The sequence below is a fragment of the Lampetra planeri genome, chromosome 25 (genome assembly GCF_965212315.1).
Source record: "Lampetra planeri chromosome 25, kcLamPlan1.2.h2, whole genome shotgun sequence".
Lineage (NCBI taxonomy): Eukaryota > Metazoa > Chordata > Hyperoartia > Petromyzontiformes > Petromyzontidae > Lampetra > Lampetra planeri.
In genome coordinates, this window is record NC_136131.1 from 1,389,627 (window position 1) to 1,411,016 (window position 21,390).

A 21,390-nucleotide genomic window follows, 5' to 3' on the forward strand; every position below is an offset into this window, starting at 1 on the left:
TGGAAGCCGGTGCTCCCCGTCGCTGCTTTACGCACCGGAATAATGAAAACACTCGGGACAAAGGGGACAGACGTGTACAATGCTGAACGTGAAAAGCGTCGATAACGTCCTGCACGCGGCATGCTCCTGCGACAGACCATCACAATTGTTTCCACCTCCCGAGTGAACGCGCACGAGAGACGAGCCCCCCCCCCCCCCCAGCCCACCCTGCCTTAAAAAGATTCAAAAGTCGTCCGTCGTCGTGGTGGAGCGCTGGCGCCCCTACAAAGCGCTCGAAACGGGGCGCTACGTGGCGGGCGCGAGGACTTGACGAGCGCTGACCACCCCCCCTCCCCCCGGGGGACTTCGGCCGTCCCGTTCGCGCGCTCGCCGGCATTGTTGTGAACGCGCTCGCCCGGCCTGCAGCTCGACGCCACGCGTTTGTCCCTGCAAGAAGCTTTTTGTCTTGCCCGCGCGGGGGTCATGGGCGATGGCGCTCTCGGACGGCGAGACGCCGGCACAGGGGTTAGTTCGCACGCGACATGCGTACACAACTTAATTGGAACATAAAACCGGTCGGGGCATAACCGTCCACACCCCCGCCTCACAGCGAGCTAGTGCGGGAACAAGCAAAGAAATCGACCCCCGTCCTATGCAAGGACAGGAACGTGCGCGTGTCCATTCGCCACTTGGGGGTGCAACGATTCATCAATTCACCATCCCTGTCCCCATTTTCCAACCCCACTCCACCCCTCCAACGTCCCCTACGATGAGTCTATTCGAGAATCTTTTCTTTTTTTACCAATTTAAAGATATAGGAAATATAGATTCTAATAGACGATTCGATGGATGTTATCACTCACCACAAGCTCAAGAATCAAAGTCGATCGATTCATCAATGGACCGTTGCAGCCCCTACCGCTCACCAACCCGGCACCTCCATCCACACGAAACCCTCACCTGTGCAAAACTGCATTTGTTAAAAGCCATCGTGACAACAACCACCCCCCCCTCCCCGCCGTGCACCGAGGCAGGAGGATGTATTGAGGCATTAGGTGGCCGCTGTGGTCACGTATCAGAATGGTGAACCATGGAGTAGGTCCGTACCCCTTGGGGATCAATGGTATCATTGATGCGATGACCTAGAGAATTCTGTCAATCTGACTGCAAGGATCCATACTCTTTGGTTCTTTCGGTAAAGTCACGTAGGTATAAAATAAAACAATTCTGTCACGCTGCAGAATTCACTCACGTTAACTGTCACGCACGGGTCGAGTGCCAACGTTACAATCCCTCATCCCGACGTTGAGAAATGGTAGTTTTGACTAAAATTCGCGCGCTTTCATTTTCACCTGTCTGACTTTCACGCTGGATTGTGCTCAAGGGGCCAATGAGTTGCTCTCGTACGACGACACCGACGCGAAGTACTACGTCGGGTAATTCAGAACCGTTCTGTACAATTTCATGCAAAAGGTACGTGTTAAATTAAGGACGCCAATGCTTGGGCGTCTCGTGCAGAGGTAACGTGCCACGTCAAATTACTCCTCCTGCCAAGGACGTTGCATGATATCCGCCGTGTGATTGGCAGACGTGGTTACGGCACGGGTCGGGACTGCGCTGTCGTCGTTAGAACGGTCCACGTGGAACGCTCGTTTACCGAGGGGAACAGGCTAAACAAACCCGCAAAGGCCTGCTGCCGTACATTTGATTTCATTTCACGAAAATCAGATGAAAGCAAACCGATGAAGGGCTTTTGATGCGGAAAGCCGCCTTCAGTCTTGCGCGACGCCGTGCGGCTTTGCTGGCTCTAAGGTGCCCCGGCGCTTGGGCCGGTAGTTCTGATAGGTTTGTGAGCGATAGCCCAGCCTCGGCGAGTCGAGCGGCGAGCTGTTTGAGAAGCCATTGTACGGTGGGAGATCGCCGCGGGCGTCGGTTTCGGGAGCCCTGCGGAGACATCATGGCGGCCATCAATGGTTGGTGCAGATGAAGCCCCCTTTTTTAAATCATCAGTAATGATGATATTAAATATTACTACGACGTGCGCTTTGTCCCTCAAATTCGGAATATATTTTTTTTATCTAATTGTAAACTAGCGAAAATAAATTAATAAAGGTGTCCAGTTTGAGAAAGGTTAAATAGGAGTGTGATAGGAGGCATTAATCAGATTATAATGAGAAGAGAGATGTGACATGAATTCCTCAGAGATATGAGGTAGAATGAGGGTGAGAGAGAAATAAATTTAGTCTCGAACAGAGATATATTCCGAAGTGATAGAAGAAAGATGTATGGAGATAAACGCACGTCGGCGAAGTCACAGAAGCTACGCTGAAGTTCACCCACGGAGGCGCCCACTCAATAGGCATTGCGACAGTGTAACGTCTGAATGTTGACCAACGCCCTGGCCGTTATTTACGTGTACAGACAGTCCCCTGGTTGTGGAAGACCCGAATTAGGGAAATCCGACCTTACGGAAATGCTCCCATAAACCGTGTTAAGAAAATTCCACATGCGGAAATGTTTGCGTTAGTTACGTAAGCGAAAGTGGTGCAGCGTGGTGAGGCCGCGGATGAATACCGTAGAGCGAGGCGTAAGGTGGGTTAGCGTTACGCCTCACTCGAGCTTAACTCGGATTAAGGTCAATTGAATTTATCTAGACTTTGGGGGGAAATTGTTAAGTTTCCGACATACGAAAAATTCGGGTTACGGATGCTTCTCGGGAACCTAACCCTGCCGTAACCCGAGGACTGTTTGGATTCATACAACACCCAATGCTGCACGGTGGTCTTCACGTCTCCACTTTCCTCTGAACCGCTCGCACGGCAGGCCGTGCTGCGTATGGCGGCAGTGAAACCCTGAGAACGTTTTCATCTCTACATGTTGCAAACAAAGCAGTCCGTGACTCGTTCCAAACTTCCCCCCCCCCTCCCCCACCGCCGCGTGCCCCCTCGCCCCCCCCACAAAGATCTAACGTGGGTGCCGAGAGGGAACCCCCCCCCCCACCGAACTCACATGGCCGACTGTCCGGCTCCGTTGTGCAGCGCGACGCCGTGGTTGCTGTGCAGCGAGTCCTGGCTGCCAAACTCATCGCGGCGGCGGAACTCCCGGATCTCCAACTGCGTGGGGGGGGGGGGGGTGCAAGAGTGGAATTCTGTGACGAATGCTGCACAGCGAAGCACACCCGCCCCCCGCCCCCCCCCACCCACGCACGTTGGTGTTCGCAAGCGCAGCAGAGGGGTCCTGCAGCCAGCAGCCCCCCTGCTCTCTCCGTTGAGACGCTCCGCACGACGTAGAGCATTCAGTTCGGTATTACCGAGCACTTGGTGCGTCGCGCGCGGATCTGAAGCTGCGTCCTGCCCGGTGGCTTCGTGCGACCCTCATGCGGCAGCAGCAGCACCGCTCTGCTGCTATTACTGTTATCACTATTATTATCGTCGTTACTATTATACTCCACGTAAACTATTATATAGTTAGTGTAACCATATTCCCGTGCTCTTCTTGTGTTACGTACGCGCCCGCCTTGCAAATACCGGAGTCCGCGCGCACCGCCACCAGCTGATGTAAATACCAACACTTGCACCGCAACCTCAATACATCAGGTGCTCAAGTGCTTGCCCATAGAACAGTCAGGAGGTTAGGCCTATATAACAAAATATTTTTTTTGTAATTACAAACGAGATAACTTTTACGAAACGAAATGAATGAGTCCCAAAGAGAGAAAAAAAGGCAAAGTGATTTCTTGCTCAAATGAGAGCTGAGGCAGTGCTCACCTCCACTTTACAGCTCTGAAGCAGAGGTGGAAATTCCTCAATCCTATGGCGGGGTGAGTCTATCCATATAACAACCTCCGTGGTCTTCCTCACAAAGCAGTACTCATTGTATCGACCCTCGGATGGTGGGATGATGGGATGAGTCAACTCCTCCAAAACCAGGATTTGAACCCATAACCGACCCATTGAGAGCCGCTCGCTCATCCCCTGAACCACCTGGCCCCATTCCTGAACTGGGTGTCCCAGAAACGACCGCAGGTAAACCTTAACAGCACGAACGTGCCGCGCCATTACCGAGGTGGGTCGCTCCAGAAGTGAGAAGCGCTCCTCCCAGGTGGAGGCCAGCTTCTCCAGCGCCTCGTGCCGCTTCAGCAGCTTCTCCACGGCGTCCACGCTGTCGCCCAGCTCCGTGGTGGAGAGGCACGCCTCCTGCATCACCAGCCAGGCCTCCGCCACGTTTGAATCCCTCGCAAACTGGCACACCTCGATCACTGTGGGAACGGGAGGAACGGAAGCACGGTGGCGCACGTGTTATTTAGAGATCAGGAACACTGAAAGCGGGTGGGATCCACGTCCAGACAAGAGGAGGAGGAAGAGATCATTTGTAGTGAGTTCAACTGAGTCGCAGACGTACTCTTGGAGGCAACACATTTATTTAACACCAACACACGGGGTAACTGCCCTTTAACAGAATAACAACCTATGGTGGTGACCACCAGGCTAACTACACTAATTACAAAGTAACTGGTGTAGTTAACCGGGTGGTGATCACCAGGCTAACTCCACTAATTACAACCTAACTAGCTACTACGGACCGGGACCACAGCTCGGGTCCAGGTCCACGTGTTGTAGACTCGGTAGAACGTAGACGAAGGCTTCTTCAGGATGAACAACAACGCCGATCCCTCTGGGCGACCCGGCTTATATTCTCTGGCGTGGCTGGCAGAATCCTCGAGCAGGATCTGGACCCGGACCACGTGACCACCCCTAGCCCCCACTTGGTGCCCCTTTGTAGACTTAACCGGTCACGTGTCCTCTCGGGTCAACCACAGTGCCATGGCGTTTAGTAACCCCGGCACACCCACACCCTATCCTGTAGGGCTGGCACTATCAACCAGCGCTCACCGAGCCCCTCTAGGGCCGGTACTACACCCACATCACTGCGGTGTCCGAGATGCCGTTACATCACACGCCGTGCCTCTCTAGGGCCGGCACAGCACAGTGACATCCCGCGATGTCACTACACATTGATAACGCAAAGGAGATCTGCATCCGCAACAACCTTGGTGGAAACCAGATTGGACGTTCTTTTGATTGTCCTGAAGACCACGGAGGCGGTTGGCGTGGCCCGGCGGGATCGCGTTCGCCGCTTGTTGCTAAAGTTCACAGTTCATATCCGGCAGGCCGCCCTGGTCATTACTGCGGTGTGGTATCTGCTTCACTCGCAGTGAACGTTAGAGAGGAAGGACACCATTTGCCGGAGTCATCGTCCACATTTTCCAAATTCGCAAGAAAGCCCACAAATGAAGTCAATTGGCGTAACACATGCAACAGTCGTCGCTCCCTGGCTGCTATAAATTTCCACGTGAAAAGCCACTTTGCTGAGCTGTCATTTGTGACCAGGTCCCTTCTGAAAAAAAGAGTTAAATAACTCAGTGGGTTTTACCTGGTGAAATAAAAAAAAGTTTAGTTTACTTTGTGCAGCTAACCTCCACCGTTGGGATCTTCACGACAAGCCACACTGCAGCTGTGGCACTGTGCAAACAGTGTTGTACATTGCTGATGACTGCACACTGACTTAGGTCAACGGAGGGCTACGAGAGCTACAGATGGCCACCGGGAGGCTACCGCATGGCTCGGCGATGACGCCATTTCTGAGCTACACAGTAACACCACGATTTACGTCTCCCCCGTTTACGTCGTTTCGCAAATACGTCGCCACTTCATAATTAAGACCGCCACGATTCGATTTGCGTCCCGTCAACCAACACACTTACGTTGCTGACAGCATCGTTCGTCCTTTCTCGTGTCCGTCGCTTCTCAGCCTTCGCCTACACCACCACCTACCCTGTAAATCGCTTTGACGTCGTTTTGATATTCGTTGTCGCACCTTTCATGAACGCACCCCCGACGTAATCTGGGGAATGACTGTGTTCTCAGGTAACAGCAGGTACCTGCATAGAGCCAAGTCCTGACAAAACATCAGCAGCAAGTACATTGCACATACGTCCAGAGCTAACCCAGGTACACGTGGGATACTCACAGATCTGCAGCCAGTCCCAACGATTATCCCACATGTCCAGCATGGTCTGTCGCTTCTCGTTCAGCTGCTCCAGCTTTTCCTTAATCTAAAGCAAAAACAAAGGTTACGTTATTTCTCTATACAGACGGTAAAAGATAATATTCTTGGTTATTTCGGTAAAGTCATGTAGAAGGGAAATAATAAAATAATAATAATAATAAATTCTCACGACGTTTCGATTGTGACACAAGAAATCATCATCAGGTGTGAAAACCACAGCAAGAAAGCTTAAAATCGAAAGGTAAAGAATAAGTCGACGAGGCTGAGCGAAACAGTTGTAACAGTTTCATACTCTGTAAAACTTTAGTACGAAGCAGCGGTTTGCAACTTTCCCGCGTCGACATTATTTTTCCTTCTCACTACCGTGCACCCATAACGCCTCAAGGTTAAAGCACCCAGAAAAATGTTTCAACTCTCTTGGCATTGACTCGTAACATTGATGGGATGGCTGATGCCGTACGGTGTTTTGTGAACAACAAAAAAAAGAAACGTCCTGGGCGCAACGAGTCCCGCGGACCACTTCCACCCGGCCTTGAGGAGCCACTGGTCGAAGGTGATGAGTCGATGAGACGACACTGCCATATACCACTGCTCTCTTCGCGATGCAGCGCTTCATAAGAGCTGCCTAACTTGTTTAGATTGGTGTCCACAGAAGCACACCCGCGGTGGCAAAGCACCCAGCTCACGATCAGAAAGGTCACGAGAACAAATCCCGGCAGAGGAATTGCTCTGCTCATGATTTCTCTTGGGGGTTGATAAATAAAAAAGAGTATCACTATGCGGGAAATCAACAGCGTTACCCTGCCACACGAATGTGAATTTCCACTCATGACTTGTGACTGCCAATAGACACGAGCTACTACCTAACGTTTGCAGAATTGTGACTTTTTTCTCAAGGCACGACGCCTAGTTGGGCTGTCATGGCCTGCGTGCTCAACGCGAGGCCAATCTGGGAAATGTCTCGCAGGCCTCCACCTCTTGTGCGGCGTCGTGATTCCTCGCGATGAGCGATTTTCCAAGGTCAATGCAGGCCGCGAAGTTATCGTCGCGGGCTTCCACCTCCGCCTTGATTCCCTGGTGGTAGTTCATGAGCAGCTCCACCGCAGACACGTCCCTGTCGTCAACACAAGAGCGCCGCTCACGAGGGCCCACGACGACGCTCAGGCCTGCAGAGGGCCCTGCATCAGGAACAACAACTCGGAAGAGACCCTGGGTAGCACCTCCTCGCCTCAGTTCCGAGTTTTCAAAGTCTGGCTTAACGTCACGGATAACAGCCCGAGACTCACTTGTCGCAGTAACTGGGAATGGCCACACACGGTTGGTATCCAAATAATTAAACAGCTGTGCACTTACACGTGAAGAAAGGACACTTATGGTGTTGTAGGATTCACCCTGACCAACTTGAAACACAACCATTACCATATTTTTTCCAGATTACAAGACACATCCCCACCCCCCCCCCCCTTGTATTTTAAAGAAAAAGGTTGTGGGTGGTCGTCTTATAATCTGGTAGGGGTGTGTGTGAGACCAGATTCGTATAACTTTATTGACATTAGGCACAATGTTTAACCTTTCAGAGCGTCTTGTAACATGGGGAATACGGTATTAACTCTCACCAATTTTTATATTTGAGAAAAGCTACGCAAGAATGTACATTGTCCTCTATACTTTGATCATAGGAGGAGTGCGACTTCTATATTTGGGGGGGTAGGGGTTCGCTTTGTCCCTCACATTAGGAATCGTGGGCGCATATTATTTATTTGTTTTGAATCTTAATTGTAAACGACTAAAAATAAATTAATCAAGGTGGCCAGTCAAACGCGCAGACTGCCTCCCTGCTACAGTGAGCAGTGGGGGTTGAGCTCATCTTGGTTGCCGGCCCTCAGAGAAGTCATTTAAATTCCACATTTACATGGAAGGGGCCAGACATCCCACAGCGTGAGGAGTGGTGACTTTCCACAAAGTCACACACATTTGTATCAACTCTAGTGAGCTGCCAGGCTGAGCGATCTCCCCACCGAGATTTGACTTCACAACCGTCTGATTTGGAGTGATTCACGACCTGAGGTGGCGCTGTCGATCCACTATTCCCAGTCGGGGGTTGACTCATTCCTCAGGACTGAGAGAAACTTGACTTTAATTTAGTTCTACGGGAAACAAGTCAAAAAGTTATTTCCTGCTCAAATGAGCAATGAAGCTTAGTTGTGCTCACCTCCCGTTTACAACCTTGAGCCAGTGGTGGAAATTCCACGTTCCTACGGCAGGGGCGAGTATGTCCATAGGACAACCACCGTCGGCTTCCCCACAAGGCGGTACTTTGTTTTAATGGCCCCTAAAGAGGGGGATGAGAGGCCGAGTCAAACCCCTAAGCGGGATTTGAAACTAGCAAGCCTTCCCACCACGAGCCACTCGCTCCACCCACCGAGCCACTTGGCCGGCCTCCCTCCGTCACGCAGCAGAATTCACGCAGAGACACTGAAGCCCTCGCACCTGGGGGTGTCCTGGGCCTTGATCTGTCGGATGATCGTCTCCATCCACAGCATGAGGTCGCGCACCAGGCTGAAGAAGTGGAACCTCTCGCTGGCCTGGGCGAGGCTCAACCGGTGGGCCTTGCAGGCCTCCTGTAGGGCGGTCCACGAGGCCACCACCTTCTCCTCCTGCCTGCGGACCTCGGGCGCCTTGTCTCCGATGTCGCCGCTCAACAGCAGAGAGCACTCCTCGCGCAGCTGCTGCACCTGAAATGAGCCAAAGGGCAGAAGCCGCCAATTGTAAATGTTGTTGTGGGTTTACTCTCCAAAGCACCGGTGAGTGCTGAACTAGCAACTAAGTGGAATGATTTATGTTTACGTGACAAACCTTACTAATTAGCTGTATCGGGTGGTGGTGGCGGGTATAACAACGTATTTATATTTACGTGATCTAACCCAACAAAAACCTCAATTATAGAAGCTGCTGTTTTGATGTGAGAGTGCCCAATATCACCTCAACTGAGATGGGCGCACAAGAACACGGAAGGGCAAGCCCACACGCCTGGCTTGGTGAGGGTCACTCGCCAGCAAAGTGGCTCGCGTGCAATCCAGCCCAGTTGATGAGGCTCGTAACAATCCACCCTCGGCCTACGTTACTGCACGAATTGTCACAATTCAGGACACGACTTGAAATGAAGAGTTGAATCTTTTTTTGGTCTGGTGTCGTCTGTCTCGCATCTTGTTGCACCGAGGTGACTCGTGGAAATGGGCCAAGCCGCCGAAGCGTGCACTTTTTTGCCTCCAGGGAAAGGGGACCAAGAATGATCTCCACGTCTCCCTCGTCCTCGCACTGCTCAACTTTGGCATTCCTTCCCATTTCCTCTTGTTCCAAACTCTTGTAATAACCTTGTTGAATTTCAAGAGATGAGTTGTCAACTCTTATCCATTACAATTTTGAAAGCCCCGTTTGTTCCTAGCCACTTCACCAATTTGGTCCATTGGACCTGTGCCAAGCAACTGTTCAGCAAGTAAAAACGCTCCACGAGAGCCTAAAAAGGTCTACAGAATTTGCTTCGGCTGTTTCACCGCAACTCGCACGTCCACTCCTCCAGCACAGTGCTGCCAGACAACGGAACCCCTCGCAGGGAAGCTGGCGAGTGCGATGCTACCCGCACTCCGAGCTACCTGTGCTCCGAGCGCCAGCAGGTCATGCTCCAGCGCCGAGTGCATGCGCTGCAGCGACGCCACGTGGTTGAGGTCTCGGCCCGACTCCTCGGGGATCTGTGCTCGCTTTTCCTGCACGCGGCCCTGCAGCTCCCGCGCGTCGTGCAGCAGCTTGTGAATCCGTGCCGAGCCCGCCAGGCCCCGCTTGCGCGTGGCCATCTTCTCGAGCAGCTTGCGCCACGACGCGTCGAGCGAGGCCTTCCACTGGCACACGGTGGGCGAGTCAGGGTGGCCCTCGCGCAGCAGCTCGTCGGCCGCTTTGCCGAAGGCGTCGACGCGCTCCTGCCCGATGCCCTCCGTGTCTCGGGCCAGCTCCGTGAACTTCTCCTGCAGCATCTGAGTGAGCAGAACACGCACAACTACTTGTTTAAAAAAATACGAAACTACTTTGTATTTTACTAGGTACGGTCCCACTGAGCTACAAAGCTGTTTTTCAGAAGCAACCTGGCCACAAATGATTGCTCAGCGAAGTGGCTTTTCAAGTGGAAACTTCTCTATATGCATGTTTATTCTCAATGTGGAGGGAAAAACACGGAGTAAAATTCACATGACTAAGGGGAGAGAGAACACGCAAACTCCTGCATACCAGGCGAGGTAGTTAACATCTCCTAGCCACCGCACGAGTGCCGCCCGTGCATAAAGTGAACAATCGCTCCATGATGTGGCTGCCACTACATTGGCAGTGGTGCACAAGCACAGTTAGCAACACAAACACAAATCTAAGTAGACAAATCAATTCCGGCTCCACAAACACAGTAGGTGCCAATTTCTGGACTTGTTCTGGTCAAATATGGACAGGTGGCAACTCTACTTTTACTGAAAAACATCGTTGCTGTGGCCTTAAAAGAACAAACATATAATAGGTCACATTTTACGAAACTGGTTCTTGTGCGTAGCCACACTGATGATGTGCAATGAAGAACAGCCATTGCTAGAAATCGATTCTGTACCGAGATTTTGCAGCGGTATTGTGTGGAACTTCAACACCGTAAGACAGTGAAGAGAGCTGGCTGATTGAAAAATGTCTGGATTTGGTCTACAGTAGAAGAGGTGGTAGCCCGATTATGAAACATTTAGGTCACCTTCAGTAAGACGAGGAGTAAGTGTGTGTGTGTGTAGTTCACTGGCTGTAAAACCTCCATGCATTTGACTGTGGGCAACGGTGTAGCTATTATGCTGCATTTGAGAACCCAGTAAGATGATGCAAAAGGAATACGGATCTTTTTTTAAACCCGTATCTCCACGTGTGTCGGTGATGCTAAAGCGGATGACACTGCATGCCGTTCAAGTGTTGCACGTTCGAAAGGAAGATATGCGGGGCTCCAGAACGATGGCAACACGATTATTTATGAATCTCTGTAAAACGAAACGACATGTACATCACACTGAGTAGGGCCTGCCCCAGGCCTCCATTGTCCACGTGGCTGAGATGCTTACAAGGTAACCACCCAAGAGTCCTGCTCAGCTACCTACTGGCCAAAATCGAAATTGACCGTCCATTTACATACACGTGTACATACAAATAGGGGTGGGGGGGGGGAGACCTTATAAACTAACCCAACTTACACCATTGCCACAACGAGAAAAAACATTTATGGCGGCCATTTTAACTCGTGCCACACGAGTGGAACAATTCAACCTTATGGCAGGACCACGGGGTCCCGAATAAACGGAAGTCAAAATCTATTTATTTACTTTTGGCGACTCGGTCCCTCCGCGCACATAAACGCCATGACCCACCTGGCGCGGATCATTCTGTTGTCATAATACAGTGAAACTACTCTCTTATCTTCATTATTATTTGTGACCTTCCAATGTCTGCCGGCAGGATCAATCGATGACAATCCTATTACCTGTTTGATAATACTTCTCTTGTCCGTATGCATCTGTGCAAATAGGTTTTTTTTGCGGTTAAGCCATAGTCCCCACATACCGCTCGTATAAATGCGGATAAGAGGAGCGGCGACCCACTTACTCTGTAGAGTAACATTGGTATAAACGCTTGTTACAATATGAACAGCGCATTGAAAACGCGTACTATTTTATGTACCGTTTACAAAGTGTGTTCACAAATCCAAACTGAGAAACACGATGATTGACAGAGGGGTGTAAATTATTTTTTTGATAGTGCATTTAAATAGAGGTACTTCAGCTAAGTAGTTTTCAGTTTTAAAGGCAAAGTTTAACAAGACAACACTTGCCACCATCCTTCAAACCCATTGGTGAAAAAGAGCAAAGTTTTTGTTTACATATAATATAATGCTTATGCGAGAGCCGGGGGCTTATCGGGCCCCGGGGTCCCGCCATGAGGTTCAATTGTGGAGCTGAAAACGTCCCCCTTCAAGACACGTGGCTGTATAGCGAGGAGCTGTGAGATGGGCAAGCACACTGCCAGCCCTGGACACGGAGGGCACCGCGGTGGCCAGGAGACGTTAACCACCTCGCTGGTATACGGGTGGTCGTGGGTTCGATCCCAAACCTGACGCCTGCATGTTTGGAGTTTGCACGTTCTCCCCGCGGTCGCGTATATTTTTGTCCAGGATTTCTAATTTGTCCCTCCATATTTATAATAAACGTACATTCAGAGTATCTGTCTGCTGTCAATTTCCACACAATGACAAGCCACTTCGTTGAGCTATAATTTGTGATAGCCTGGTCGCTTCTGAAAAGAGCTGTCTATAGCTCAGTGAGCCCGACCTGGTAATAGTCGAGTTAAATAAAATACATTTTGATTTAAAGCTTTGGTGACTGCAGGGATTCATATTCTTGGTTCTTTCGGTAAAGTCACGTAGAAGGGAATAAAATAATAAAAACATAAAACAATAAAATTCTCACGACGTTTCGATTGCAACACAAGCAATCATCTTCAGGTGTGAAAACCACAGCAAGAAAATTTGGTTTTCACACCTGACGATGATTGCTTGTGTTGCAATCGAAACGTCGTGAGAATTCTATTGTTTTATATTTTTATGAAATAAAACTGCGTGAACACAGGGAGCCGCAGAGGCAGCAGCGTGTGCTGCCCGCCGACGTACCGTGACGTGCTCGTAGTCCTGGCCCAGCTCCGGGGAGACGGCGAGGACCTCCTTCTCAGAGATCCACTGCTGCAGGTCCTCCACCTCCCGCTGCAGGTGGAAGAGCCTGCACAGACCCCCCGCCCCGACGTGCCTCTCCTGCACCAGCTCCTGCAGACTGCGGTACAGCCGCTCCACCTGCGACTGCTTGCTTCTGATCTGCTCGCTGGAACGCGCAGAGCAACCGCCGGCCGGCACGTTACCAACTGGCACTGCCACCACATCACCACCCCCGCCACAACGACATTACCACCAATACCGCCACAACACCACCCAATGCCACGAAATCACCACCACTGCCAACACACCACCACCACCACCACACCACCACTAAATCAGATTAGTTAATGTGAGCCACTAATATGCGTCTATAGCTTGCGCATATGTACACGTGTATGATATTACAGTGATACCTCGGTTCACGAACGCTTCGGTTCACGAACAACTCGGTTCAAGAACAGAAAATTTCATAAAATATTCTCCGGTTCACGAACTCCGCTTCGGTTCACGAACAGGAGCCGCGGCCATTTTTATGCTAATTCCAGGCTGTCACATGGTCGTGACTTCCTGTAGGAAGATCGTGGAGAGAAGCAGAGACACAGAAATAAGTACTGTGAGTACTGTGAAGACACTTTCAGTGACTTTTTGATTTTTGGTGTGCTTTTTAGCACATACAGTACTGTACTACTGTACTGTACAATACTGTACTTACTGTATTGTACAGTTCACCCGTTTGAGTGCTTACTGTCTCCCACCCGCCTCCCACCTGCCTTCCTCCATGCCAGAAGTCATCTCAAGCAAGGTTAGTGTTCTCTCTTTATACATTACTATACTGTACAGTACTACAGTAATGTGTATTGTCATTTGTTTCATATTTTTGTGCTTCAAAAACCAAAAAAAAAGGTCAGAACGGATTAACCGGATTTACATTGAACCCTATGGGAAAATGTGCCTCGGTTCATGACCAATTCGGTTCACGACCAGAGTCAGTTCACGAATTAAGTTCGTGAACCGAGGTATCACTGTATATGATAAGTTGGCACAGTAAGGAGCACAGGTGGTGCATCAGCCAGTCATCTCAGTCAGGCAACCCATGGCACCTGGGTCTGTCCCCTGACCTCCTGGCAGCGGGCCTGGCACAAGCGCCGTGGTGACATCACCGCCACTTAGTGGCAAATCACGGCTGTTGTTGTTGTTGATGTGATATGGCCATGCTTTCTGCTTCGGATATTATGGATTTCCAAGAATGGCGCACCTCAATGGACAACAATTTCGATTAAAACATTTCCATACATATAAAACAAATATACAATGTGTGGAGCTTTGAGATGGCGAGCACACTGCCAAACCTAGGCATGTAGCCGTGACTGCGTGAAGAAGAAATGTGTAAAAAAAATCAATCTGACTTAAAACTTTCGTGACTGCAGGAATTCATATTCTATGCTTCTTTCCGGAAAGTCACATGACTTTACCGAAAGAACCAATCATCCTGATTGGTGCAAAATGAGGACCTACGGTATAGCCACGGCTGATATGTTCTGTGCAGAATCTGGGTGACCTGCGCGTGAGCTAAACGGTGAAGCTGATGATGAAATTACAATTCGGGTCGCAATGCGACTTGAGTAGCCGGTAACTCCCTGTGGGTGGGGGGTTTGTCACCGAGAGAATGACGGCACAAGTTTTTGTTTGGGCTTCATTAAAAGGCTGCCACTCGGTGTCCCGACCTCTGCGCCCCCTTTCCCCAGGCCTTCCCTTAGTGTGCTGGTTGTTGTTGTTCTTCTCCCCCCCTCTCCCTGTCTACTCTCCCCATTTGAATCGTCTATCTCCCACCCCCCTGCACGAGGTCTCCACTTGGCTGGGGCAGGGGGGGGGCCCTAATCCTTCCCCTTTCGTGCCTTTCACTTTCATGTGGTTCCACCGATCCGGAATGGCTCTTCGTATCCTGTTGTTGGAATCTTCCGGTGTGGTTTGCCGAGCCCACATGTTGTTGCAAAAAAAGAAAAGGTTGCCATCCAGCGTTACGCACTCCCCTGCCTGTGGCCAACAGAGATGAGGTCAGGGGTCACCGTGGCCAAAGCCACCGACACCAGCTGCACACCTCTCCTTGCCAGCGCTTTCTCCCCTCCACCAAGACCCCACAGCGGCTGATGCAGTCAACACGAGGCAACCTCAAACACCCGCCCTGAAAGTCTCACACCATCTGGCTTTCTACTCACGTGAGAGACCTATAGACTCCCACAATCACCTATACCAGGGGTCGGGAACCTTTTTGACTGGGAGAGCCATAAAAAACAAATATTTCTAAATATATTTCATTGAGAGCCATATAGTATTTTTAACGTATAATAAATTAAATATGTCTTACTTTTAATGCGACTTCTAGTGCTGCATGGTTTTGCTGATGGTCTTGTAGTCTGGTTCATACGTGGTGAGGTTGAGCTTCATGCAGGCGTTAAGGCTTCCATCAGTTAAACGTGAGCGTAGGTTGGTCTTAATGTTCCTCATATGCGAGAATGACTGCTCACATGCATATGTAGAGCAAACATGGTCAATACGGCAATACTCACGCTGCATTGTGTGGTATGTCACAGGAAGCTCGTTCCAAGTTTTAAGAATCAGCTGGTCTTCAGGTTGAAGATTTTTCATTTCTGTCCACTTGTGTTCCCTCGCCAGCTCTGCTCGCTGTCGCGCAAGACTTTCCAACTCTCGATTAAGTGACTTGAACTTACTCATCCACATGTCTGATGCCTTCAGGTCAGCAACTTCCAGCTCAAAGTCTCCGATAGAGACCCCGGGGATGCATGTCAGGTCGACTTTGTCCACTGCACACTCATGTGGATGAGTGATGAACTTGAAAAGACCAGTGCGCGCACGAAATTCTCCAAAACGTGCTTTTAATGACTGCAGGAGATTGGACGTAAAGCCAGCTAGCTGCTGGAGATCCAGATGTTGAGTGGAGTCACTTGCTAAGCATGCATCTCTAAATTGTCGCAGTCTTTCAAAGTGCAGAAGACGACCTATTTCAATGTCCCTGAGAAAGACTTCAAGCTTGCTTTCAAATGCAAACACTGCTTGTTGAAGGGATGAGATTGTATTTCCAATACCTTGCATTTTCACATTGAGCTGGTTCAGATGGCCAGTTATATCCACGAGATAGTGAAACTGCAGGAGCCAGTTAGTGTTGTCTAGTTCAGGATGCTTGATGCCTTTCATTTCAAGAAAAGTCCGGATTTCACTCAGGCAAGCTGCAAAACGGCTGAGCACCTTCCCCCTTGACAACCAACGCACGTTGCTGTGTAAAAGCAGACCGGGATAATGATTCCCAACTTCTTCTAACAGAGCTTTAAACTGGCGATCATTTAAAGCTCGGGCAACAATAAAGTTGACCACTCGAATGACCAGCGACATCACCTCACCAAGCTCCTGGCCACACGTCTGAGCGCAAAGCGCCTCCTGGTACAGGATGCAATGAAAACTTAGGATGGCTCTCTTTTCATGTTCACGGAGAAGCGCTACAAATCCTTTGTTCTTCCCCAACATACAGGGTTGCACCATCAGTACAGACAGAAATAAGTTTATCCATCGGTAGTTTTTTTTCTTTAGCAAACTCCATGAAAGACGTGAATAAATCCTCCCCTCTTGTTGTCCCTTTCATTGGCAAAACAGCCAAGCTTTCCTCACGCAGTGTGTCACCTGCAGCATACCTGGCAATTATACTGAACTGAGATAGATGGCTAACGTCTGTTGACTCATCTAACGCGAGAGAAAAGTATGTCCCGGCGTTTATGTCCTTAATTTGTGTTTCCTCGACTTGATTTGCCATCATGATGCTACGATCGTGAACAGTTCTTGCTGACAGAGGCATGTCTTTTATTCGTTTGATTATCTTGTCTTTATTTGGGAAGTCATCAAACAGTTCATTGGCCACATCAAGCATGAATGTTTTGGCATACTCGCCATCTATGAATGGCTTTCCATTCCTTACTATTGCCAAAGCACCCGCAAAGCTAGCGGAATTCCCGTCACCTTGCTTGGTCCACACACGTAGTTACTGCTGACTCGTCTGCACTCTCCGCTGTAGCTCTTCGCATGCCTTTTTCCTGCTGTCCCCCGCTGGATATTTCGATGCAAATGAAGCATGGTGCGTATCGAAGTTCCGCTTTATATTTGACCGTTTCATCGATGCAATTTTATCATTGCATATTAGACATACCGCAGATCCTGCTCTCTCCACAAATGCAAATTCCTCTGTCCACGCAGCCTGGAATGCACGGTAATCATCGTCTTTTTTTCTTTTCGCCATCTTTTCCGTTACAAGGGTTGAAGCGGATAAACTAGTTGGCTATCTGATCAAATGGATTTCTTCACCTTTACAATGACCCGTGACATGCTCGCGAGCCATTGGTTCCCGTCCCGACCCACGGGTCACGGTTCACGGAACCCGTGACCCGTGAAATTTATCTTCAAAACTAATTTCTGTTTACTTTAAAATGACACAATATTATTAAGCAATATCACAAGTATTTTAAAATCAGTTCCAAACTGATTTTTTTTTTTATATTATTATTATTTTTTTCAACTCAAAATTGTCTGGGAGCCATATGCCGTCACCGGAAGAGCCATATATGACTCGCGAACCATAGGTTCCCGACCGCTGACCTATACACTTACGCAGAGACTCACAGACTAGCACCAGAGACCCACAAACTCACAGAGACCCATAAAACTGCCCTGGCAGCCTCCCACCCTCTGCTCCTAGGTTTCTCCACTCGGTCGCCAAATGTGCGGCGAGCCCCTCTCAGTAGCAGGCCCTCCTCCATCCTGCACACTTCCTATTCAGTGCAACCCTTATTGCGGATACAACAAACGACAAAGCTGCGGACAACACGGACGATGCACGTGTGTACGTTGAACTTCTTTCGCACCGTACGTAGCCGACCGTGCTAATTGCACGTGCGGATGGCTACAGATACAAAGAGGAGGGTGGGTGGAGAGGGGGTGGAAGTTCACGCCGCTGACAAGCGCAGCGAATGGACGGTTTAGTGGACGTGCTGCTGCTCCACCTGTCGGGGTGTGCGGCGTCCACCATGGCCCGCGCGCCGTCCCCAAGCCGGCGCACCGCGTCGCCGTAGTCCAACACGGCGCGCTCCAGCTGGTCGCAGCGCGCAAGCTGCGCCGTCGCGCTTGCCTCGTCCTGCGCACAAACAACAACCCCTGTTGAAGCCACGCTCCACTCACCGCTGTCACCCCTCCACACTGTCTTCGTGGGTCACCGTGTGTAACAATTACAAACTTTTCTAAGCCAAAACTCCTCTGAACTGTTGTAGCTAAAACCGTTTCCGCAGGCGACCAGTGGACCACGGAGCACAGCGTTACACTCATCTAAGTCCCGATGTCTTTTATTTTTTCTTTCTTCCTTCCTCGGCAACTCACTAAAACGTAGCTTAATCTGGATGGTCTCGTAAGTAAATTCGACAATTTAAGGCTTTGTTAAAAAAAAATTAGGAAGCAACAACAAACACTACCATTCAGTAACCCTAGCAACCATGTCTCTCTCTCTATACCCTCTACTGTCTGTCAACATCTCAAAGCGTGCGGTACTAACCTCTAGGCCCTAGTGACGTCACGCGCAAGTTTTCAAAAACCTTCCTCAAAGAGGAAGTCTTGATAACCCTCAGTAAGGTTTGTCCCGCGGAAAACAAAACATTATTATTATAATCATCATCATCACGATCACCGACCACGGTATTTATATCGCCGTAATATTGAGCGGCGCATCACACCGCCGTCGCAACAAGCGAGGCTGACAACAACCCCCACCTTGGCCTTCTCCTGGGTGATCATGTGCAGCTCCTGCTCGTCCATCCAGGCCTCGGCCTGGGCCGCGTCGCAGTAGAACTGGTGAGCCCGCAGCGCCGCCTCCAGCCGTCCCCGCCGCTTGTCCACCTCTTGCCCGAGGCGGGTCCACGTCGCCTTCAACCCCTCCAGGCGGTCGCCGCCGCTGGGCGGCACCACCCCGCGGGCCAGCAGCGCCTTCCCCCGCTGGTACACCTCCTCCATGCGCGGACGGTGGCCCTCCGTCTCCTTCTGCAGGGTCTGTAAGTCACACACGCCGTGTCAGCTTCGTCGCGTCGCTCGCTGGTCACCGTCACGGCGGCGGAAACCTCACGGAGGCCGGGATGCCCTCTCTCAAAGGACATCTGTGGTTTCTGGAACTGGAATAGGATATGTTTACGAGTTATCCAAAAATGCTGGCAGAAATGCTGTTTGTAAATGGCCGTTTGCTTTGCCGGAGGGTGTGTTGCGACCCATTTCTGGAAAGGCAGCAACATACGTTAGAAAATCTACCTCTCGCTTCTTCTGCCACTCATCGGCGTTGGTTGTCAGCTGACCAACTGCTTTGGTGGCGCAGCAATGCGCGCAACAGTGCCCAGCCTGGCACCGTTTGTACAGGACGCGCACTCAGATTTCTAGTCGATGGAGTGGCATGGAGCAGCATCATTATTGGATTAAAAATGCACGGTAAACGAACACAACGTGTAGCGTTGCAAGGTGACATGTATGAATATATGTTGAACTGTATGTATGTATGTATGTGGAACTTATTTCGCACCATACGTAGACAACCATGGTAATGGGAGGTGCGGGAGCTAATTAGTGGTGCCTTTCCAATCGCACGTACATACAACAAAATATAATTGTCCCTCTACACAGCATTAAAATGACACGCGCCTCTTCTCCATTGCTGCCAATGGCATGGTGGCATGACGCCCCTGCAGATCCCACAGAGGTGGAGCAAAGAGCCACCCCCTACCTCGTTCTTCTTGATGAGGAGCTGCGTCGTTTGCAGGTTATTCCCGTGGTCGGAAGACGTCGCGAGTGGCATCCGCTCCTCGACCCAGAGCTGATTCCGGGTGGGGGGAGGGGGGCAAAGAGGGTTAACGATTCACCGGCGCCACGCATGATCCAGGATCAGAATTGTATTCAAGATTCCATGATTATTTAATATTGTGGTCAATGTGAGTGGCCTATACTCACTGCAGGGGTTACGCAAATTCCTTGCCAGCCACAACCAGCAAAGATTCATCACAGATTCTCAAACATGTGATGTTATGCATATGTCATAATCTTAATTACAAATCATTAATCGGTTAACTGATGCAGCACTACATCACACGATGTCAACTGCTGCAGTGATAAACCAACACCGGCCATAGGTGAACTTATTTTAGCAGCATAACTTGTAAAGCTCCCTCATGCATCGCGGCATTCTATTTGTGAAGAACACTGGGAGTCGGTGGCATTAATCACGTGAGTATATAACTCTCAACTGATACGTTTAGGAGTTTTTAACCGACGCTTAGTGACTGATTCTAGGCCTAATAAACTAATGACCAGGGCTGGCCCAAGTCACAGGACTGTGTAAAGAAAGGGCCTCGTGTAGTGAGTGACGTCCACAGTCCACACGCTTCAGGGGTAATGCGGCACTGCTCTCGCGCCGTATGGCACAGGCTCACACAGGCCCCAGAGAGCCTGTACACGAACAAAATGCCCGTTGGTGCAGACACTGGCTCACGCATCCTCGCTCAAGAGCTGTTCACTTCCTTCGCGTGTGTGGCAGAGTGCCCGGGTTCCACCAACGGCTGGGACTGCGAGTTCAAAATCCTGGACGTGGGTCAACACAACACGTCAACGCAACACGTCGTCCCAATGAGGTCGATCAAATTGGTAGCACTCAACAGTTGTCCCCAACTAAGTAAAAAAAGTGAAATCTCCACACCTGGCTCAGGGTCTCAAAATTATCGTGGTGAGCACCCCCCCCCCCCATGCTCATTCTACCACTGAAAAACTTTTTAGATTCTTCATAATAAAGGTTTTTGGGTTAGATCGCGTTATTTATAAATGTGTCCTAACCCTCCACCACCCGACGCGGCCAATCAACAAAAAATGTGTCACGTTGACAAAAGACAAAATAGTTCGCTGCTTTAGCCCACCGGGGTGTTGAAGAGTAGATCCACAACATTTACAAATTGAGTACGACGTTTGGTTGGAAATTACATTCAGCATCTTCGGGCAATTTGCCAGAATAATGAAGCCATCCACCTGCTTCCGGTATTAAATAGTGCAGGATGACGTCATCGTTGTTGAACCCCATCAGGTTTCGAGATCAGAGGCAGAGGTTGGGGTGAATTAATTATGTAATAAGATCAGTAATCAGCTACTTAGCATGTGACTCACCTGTAAGGAATTGCAATGTGTCGTGTATCACTTAATAATACGCTGCCAGGCTGCGCTGAGTTTATAGCTATAACAGCGATTGAAATTATATGAATTCTTCTCAATTTCAATTGATTCTCGAACTAGTCTTGGCCAGTAATAATTAGTTCTGCATAACACTTCAACGTTATCAAAATCAATTGAATGTCCTTGTTGGCAAGCATGCTCTGCCACTGCTGACAGCTGTGTTTGGGAGAATGTAATGTTCCTTTGGTGTTCTTTTATTCTTACGCTAATGTTACGTCCCGTCTGTCCAATATAACACTTACCGCATAAGCAATTGATCCAATATACACCTT

At 49.9% G+C, this 21,390-nt stretch overlaps 1 protein-coding gene across 2 annotated transcripts in view; it reads right to left on the reverse strand.

Moving 5' to 3' along the window:
* Positions 1–212: 212 nt before the first annotated feature.
* LOC144727219 (spectrin beta chain, non-erythrocytic 1-like) overlaps positions 213–21,390 on the reverse strand; it is a 166,128-nt gene continuing 144,950 nt past the window's right edge. For both annotated transcript variants that reach the window (XM_078605894.1, XM_078605895.1), the window contains 11 exons: positions 19,629–19,718; positions 18,635–18,910; positions 17,878–18,008; positions 12,776–12,980; positions 9,702–10,076; positions 8,539–8,783; positions 7,024–7,162; positions 6,010–6,094; positions 4,041–4,237; positions 2,989–3,092; positions 213–1,923 (listed from right to left, as the gene is read on the reverse strand). In XM_078605894.1, the coding sequence (XP_078462020.1) occupies positions 1,752–1,923; positions 2,989–3,092; positions 4,041–4,237; positions 6,010–6,094; positions 7,024–7,162; positions 8,539–8,783; positions 9,702–10,076; positions 12,776–12,980; positions 17,878–18,008; positions 18,635–18,910; positions 19,629–19,718 (2,019 nt within the window). In that variant the 3' untranslated portion in view covers positions 213–1,751. The remainder of the gene's footprint in view (positions 1,924–2,988; positions 3,093–4,040; positions 4,238–6,009; positions 6,095–7,023; positions 7,163–8,538; positions 8,784–9,701; positions 10,077–12,775; positions 12,981–17,877; positions 18,009–18,634; positions 18,911–19,628; positions 19,719–21,390) is intronic.